The sequence below is a fragment of the Colobus angolensis genome, unplaced genomic scaffold, assembly GCF_000951035.1.
Source record: "Colobus angolensis palliatus isolate OR3802 unplaced genomic scaffold, Cang.pa_1.0 Scaffold145, whole genome shotgun sequence".
Classification (NCBI taxonomy): Eukaryota; Metazoa; Chordata; class Mammalia; order Primates; family Cercopithecidae; genus Colobus; species Colobus angolensis.
This window is the reverse complement of record NW_012114544.1, coordinates 2,957,697-2,963,465: the sequence shown is the minus strand read 5'-3', so window position 1 is coordinate 2,963,465 and position 5,769 is coordinate 2,957,697. Positions and strand designations below refer to the sequence as shown.

The following is a 5,769-nucleotide window of genomic DNA, read 5'->3' as shown; positions in this document are numbered from 1 at the left end:
CGGAGCTTGCAGTGAGCCGAGATTGCGCCACTGCACTCCAGCCTGGGCGACAGAGTGAGACTCCATCTCAAAAAAAAAAACAAAAGTCCTTGGCTGGTCTCAGAGGTCTGTCCACCTTTGCTGAAGCAGATTCAGCCTGTATGTCCAACTAGAGATTCATGAACACTTATAGCTGGAAATGCCTTCCATTTTGGTGGGGATAAGAGGGAAGTGACTTCTCCAAAGAAGGAAATGACTTCACAAAGTCACATAATCCAGGATTAGCCCCTCAAGATTGCTGACTTCTTTGACACACGCGTTTTTCATTACAACATATCACTCGGTCAGTCATTTTACCAAACTGTAACCCTGGTCACACTCACCACTCTACATGACAAAGGCAATTCATTCTGGATACAAAGACATCAAAGCAAAATTTAATTTTTTTGTTTTGAGACAGAGTCTCGCTCTGTCACCCAGGATGAAGTGCTGAAGTGCTGCAGTGCTGCAGTATGTCAGCTCACTGTAACCTCTGCCTCCGAGGTTCAAGCAGTTCTCATGCCTTGGCGTCTCAATTTTCTGTAGAAAATTGCATCTCTATTTTCTGTAGAGATGGGGTTTTGCTCTGTTGCCAGGCTGGTCTCGAATTCCTAAGCTCAAGAGATCCACCCACTTCAGCCTCCCAAAGTGCTGGCATTACAGGTGTGAGCCACTGCACCTGGCCTAATGTAAGCTTTTTGATTAAAGTTTCTTAGAATTATAATTTTGGACATAAAGGGTTACATCCACATTTGTTTGTCATCAAGCTCTGTTATCTATTCTGTTTTCTCACCTTGCACGGTGATTAGGTGATTAGGATGATTAGTGAAATAATGCAAGTACAAGCCTGGACCACAGAGCAAGACTCCGTCTCCAAAAAAAAAAAGTTGAGGCACAATAAGAGTTTAAATAAAAATCACCAAAGTATGACTAAGAGTGGTGGTTTTTTTTAACCATGGTGGTGTCTCATGTACAGCTTGCCACACACAGGATATACAGCTGATCCTTGGGGAATGACATGCCCAGGCCACAGCTGGTTAAGTGCTGCAGGTCTGCTCCCGGGAGTGAGAGTCGCGATGGGAAGGCTCACTGTGATGGAAGGGTGAGGCGAAGTTTGACCACCACCAACTTACAGACCCAAGTGACTGCTGCTTCCAGCTAACATTTCCACAAATTTACATTCCATGACAAGATGACAGTGTGCTTAAGATTCAGTTTTTTCCCCAAGGAAAAAGGTAGCAATTAAAAAGTGTCTTTTTACTCATCAGCTACAATGCTGCCTATTTATGCATGGTTCTCCACCCACCCACCAAATCCCAGTAAAAAGCCAGGATCTTCTGAGCTAAGGTGCTATTAAAAACCATGCTTGACCAGGCACAGTGGCTCATGCTTGTAATCCCAACACTTTGGGAAGCCAAGGAATGAGGACCACTTGAACCCAGGAGTTTTAGACCAGCCAGGGCAACAAAGTGAGATCCCTTCACTACAAAAAATAAAAAATAAGCTGGGCCTGGTAACACATGCCTATAATCTTAGCTACTCAAAAGGCTGAGGTGGGAGGATCACTTGAGCCCAGCAGGTCAAGGATGCACTGAGTCATGATCCAGCTCACCACATGCCAGCCTGGACAATAGAGTAAAACTCTATCTCAAAAAAAGTAAAAACAAAAAAGAACCACACTTACCTCAGGGATCCATAGAGCACAGCTGACGTGGACCCACTTGGTTCCGCTACGGGTGGGCTTCATAGCTCCACCCTTCTTCGGACACAGCAGACATTTTGGCTGAACCCCCAGGGCACATGTCCGGCACAGCCAGCTGCCCTCTGGTACCTTGAGGATTCCATAACAGGCCTGTGGTCCACAGCACACCCCAGAGGAATAGAGAGAAAGAGAAAATATTTTTCCCATTATATCTATTCATTTTAAAACACTTAGAAAGATTTTAACAGAACTACCACCAAAGTAGAGACACTCCCATAGCTTCCTGGCTATGAATTCTCTCCCCTTAGGAAAAATGCCAGGCAGCCTCACAGTAGCATTTAGGAGGTATGTGAGCTCCGCTGATACAATACATATTTACTTAGCAGAGGGTGGTCCTGGAAACTACTTGAGGACAGAAAGGTTTATGTGAAATCCGCTTTGCTGTGTTGCTGCAGAAACCCATCCATAACAAGTTTCTAAATATTGAGCAGTAAGTCCTCGAAACACTCCACAGGGCTCCGTGAGAGAAGCTATTCCTCTACTTTACTGACAGAAGTGGGATACAGAGTGTGGAGAAAAAGCACACAGCAGTTGAGAGAATCTCCCAAAGCTGCTGAATGAGATGGCAATGGAACAGGAGAGAAGCATGCACACTCCCTAGGCTAAGCAAACTCCACACCAACTAGATCCCAGTACTCTCCCAGTGAACACAACAGGGCAGAAAAAGGAGACCTTCTACACAGAAAGAATGTCGTCTCCTTAGCTGATATTTAAAACAAATTCAGCCTTTCAGAAATGGAGACAAAAAATAATTTAAATTAAAAAATAAAACAAAGCCTGTTTTGTAAAAAATTACACAAGATGTCATAAACTACAGAAATCAATGCTTTTACAACTAAAGTAATTAAGACAGTTCAAAGACAAAAAAGGTTAATGTTAAGTACGTGAATAAATAAAAACCACGATGGTACCAGGAGCATATTCAGAGAGCCCTCTAAAACCCCAACTGTTCAGAACTTTGTCCTTAAATGACCTGGAAGTCAGGAAGTCGAGAGTCACAGTAGCATAGCTCTAATTCCTCAGACAGAAAAAACACAGCCACTATGCAATCTGAATACCCACGACGATGCAAAGAGGAAACCACAAGGATGAGAGTTAAGCAAAGAAAAGTCACACTTCAGATGGACGCCTCGGAGCACTGTGTCACGGCCATGAATAAGCCACTGTCAATGCAGACTTACTAGAAAAAAAATTTTAACAGAGTTAAGTGACACTATAAAGGTTTCAAAATACTAAAACTCTGTATCAGATATTCTACAGTCACAATTGAAGGAAGGAATTTTTTTTACTGGAAAAGCAGGTCTAAGCTAATTTAGGAGATTACATAAAGTATGCCTTAAAGATAAGCCATCAAGGATTTCTCAAAGGAAAAATGAAGTAAATGTTGAGGAAAAAAGACAAGGTGATAGGGCAAAAAGAACAGAAGGTGAAGAAGGGGGCGTCCAAAAGCCTTAAGTTACAACTCTGCCACACGCCCGCTGTGAGAGCTTGCACAACCCTGCCTTGACATCAGTTAACTCGCTGATAAAACAGGGGTTGACCAGTTTTCAAGCAGAACGCTTTTTTTCAAAAAAATTTTTCATGGGGAAAAAAAAATAGCAAGTTAAGACAAGAAAAAGACTGAGAAGTCAGCCAAGTAAATACAAGAAGCACCAGCAACCAAAAATCAACTGGTCATCAGGGTGCTCATGTCACAGAACAAAGCCACCACAGGAATTCTCACTACTGTAAGGAGACTTCCCAGACAGTGTGAGATCCAGAGCAACAGACGCGATGACTGAAGCAGGAGTCGCAGATCTCCCTGTCAAGGAACCAGGACTGGGCCACAGCTGGGGAGGTCTTCAGACAGAGGGAAAACCTAAGAGGTCACAAATTATGAAGCAAATGGTAATCAAGAATTTCATGGAGCAAATGTGCTTCTTCTTCCTAAGAAGTCACCAAGCACCTATTCCATACAAGTCTTTCTTTTAAGTGTGCTTTAAATCTCAGCATCAACAGGTGAATCCAAAGAAAGTACTTCAGGAGAGCCTTTTAAATCCTAAGAATATACGTGGGCACATGTCCCCGCCCAAATCCAAATTTCTTCATTACTGCATTAAAAACTAAATAAAGGCCAGGCGCGGTGGCTCAAGCCTGTAGTCCCAGCACTTTGGGAGGCCGAGACGGGTGGATCGCGAGGTCAGGAGATCGAGACCATCCTGGCTAACACGGCGAAACCCCGTCTCTACTAAAAATACAAAAAACTAGCCGGGCGAGATGGCGGGCGCCTGTAGTAGTCTCAGCACTTTGGGAGGCTGAGTCGAGTAGATCACTTAAGGTCAGGAGTTGAAGATGAACCTGGCCAACCTGGTGAAAGCCCACCTCTACTAGAATACAAAAATTAACCAGGTGTGGTGGTGGTGTCTGTAATCCCAGCTACTCCGGAGGCTGAGGCAGGAGAATCGCTTGAACTCGGGAGGCAGAGGGTGCAGTGAGCTGAGATCATGCCATTGCACCCCAGCCTGGGCAACAAGAGCAAAACTCTGTCTCAGAAAAAGAAAAAGAAAAAAGAAAAAGAAACTAAGTGCTGATTTCCCCATAACATGTTAGGGAAGCCTACTCTAAGTAAGTGACTAAGTTCTAAAGGAAGAATATGAGCTAGTGAGGCACAAATGGAGAGTGGATGGGGGGTCAGGGGTGGGTAGAGGAAATAGCAGGTACAAGAGTACTCAGTTGAGAAAAAGCATGGCACTTTCAAAAGAGAGAAGTACAGTAACCCAAACACAGCGGGCAAGAAAGACAGTGCTACAAGGTGAGACTATACATATAAATGAGTTAGTCAGCACATATCTGAGACCCTACAGTGCATCAGGCGCTGTTCTGGACACTAATATGGTAAGTAACAAGAGAGACATGATCCCTTGTCTTTAAGGACTTACATTTCAGGAGGTGTGGAGAGCAACATTCAACATATAAATAGGTAAATAAATATAAATTGAGGTACTCTAAGTAGCATGAAGAAAATAATATTTGGTTTTATTTAGGATGACTAGAAGGCTGCTTTAGCTAGTATGGCCAGTGATGGCCTTTCAGAAGAGATCACAACTGACTTGAGGCTTTCATGGAAAGGAGCAACGATCATGGAGAAAAGCATTCCAAGCAGAAAAACCAGCAAGTGCAGATGTCTGTGATGAGTTTAATAGACAGAAAGGTCAGTGTGGCCAGAACACTGAAAATGAAGACAGAGAGAAGGGAGATGAAGACAGAGTGTTAGGCAGGGACCAGATCATGTAAAGTTTGTAGGCCATCATAAAAAGTCCAGATTTTATGTTAAGGATCTTATAAAGGGGAGATAAATGATTTGATGCATGCTTTATAAATATCTAAATATCTATTTTAATTTTATTTTAGAGACAAGATTTCTCTCTGGCACCCAGACTGGAGTACAGCGGCACAATCACAGCTCAGTGCAGCCTCAACCTCCCAAGCTCAAGCAATCCTCCCACCTCAGCCTCCCAAATAGCTGGGACTGCAGGTGCCCACCACCATACCCAGCTAATTTTTGCAGAGACGGGGTTTCACTATGTTGCCCACGCTGGTCTCGAACTCCTGAGCTCAAGTGATCTGCCCACCTCAGCTTCCCTAAATGCTGGGATTACAAGCATGAGCCACCAGGCTTGGTCCAAAATGTCTAAACATCTGGTGACTGAAAGGAAGATGAACTGTAAAGGGACAGGATGAGAAGCAGGGAGACCAGTTAAGAAGCTTCTGTAATCGTCCAGAGGAAAGATGCTGCTGATTTGGACTTGGGATTTTAGAAATTAGTAAATAGTTAGATGTGAGATATATTTTAGACTAACTAATGGACTAGATGTGGGAATCAAGGATGGCTCTCAGGTTACCTTTGCAATTAGGTAGACAATGGTACATATTCTACTGAGATGGGGAATAACTCTAGGGAAAGAGATTTGGGGTGGGAGGGAGCAGGGGAAATCAGTAGTTGTGTTTTT

At 43.5% G+C, this 5,769-nt stretch overlaps 1 protein-coding gene across 5 annotated transcripts in view; it reads right to left on the bottom strand.

The window, feature by feature from the left end:
- Positions 1–5,769, bottom strand: part of JADE1 (jade family PHD finger 1) — a 75,063-nt gene that overhangs the window by 19,269 nt on the left and 50,025 nt on the right. For all 5 annotated transcript variants that reach the window (XM_011935605.1, XM_011935608.1, XM_011935606.1 and 2 more), the window contains exon 7: positions 1,703–1,870. In XM_011935605.1, the coding sequence (XP_011790995.1) occupies positions 1,703–1,870 (168 nt within the window). The remainder of the gene's footprint in view (positions 1–1,702; positions 1,871–5,769) is intronic.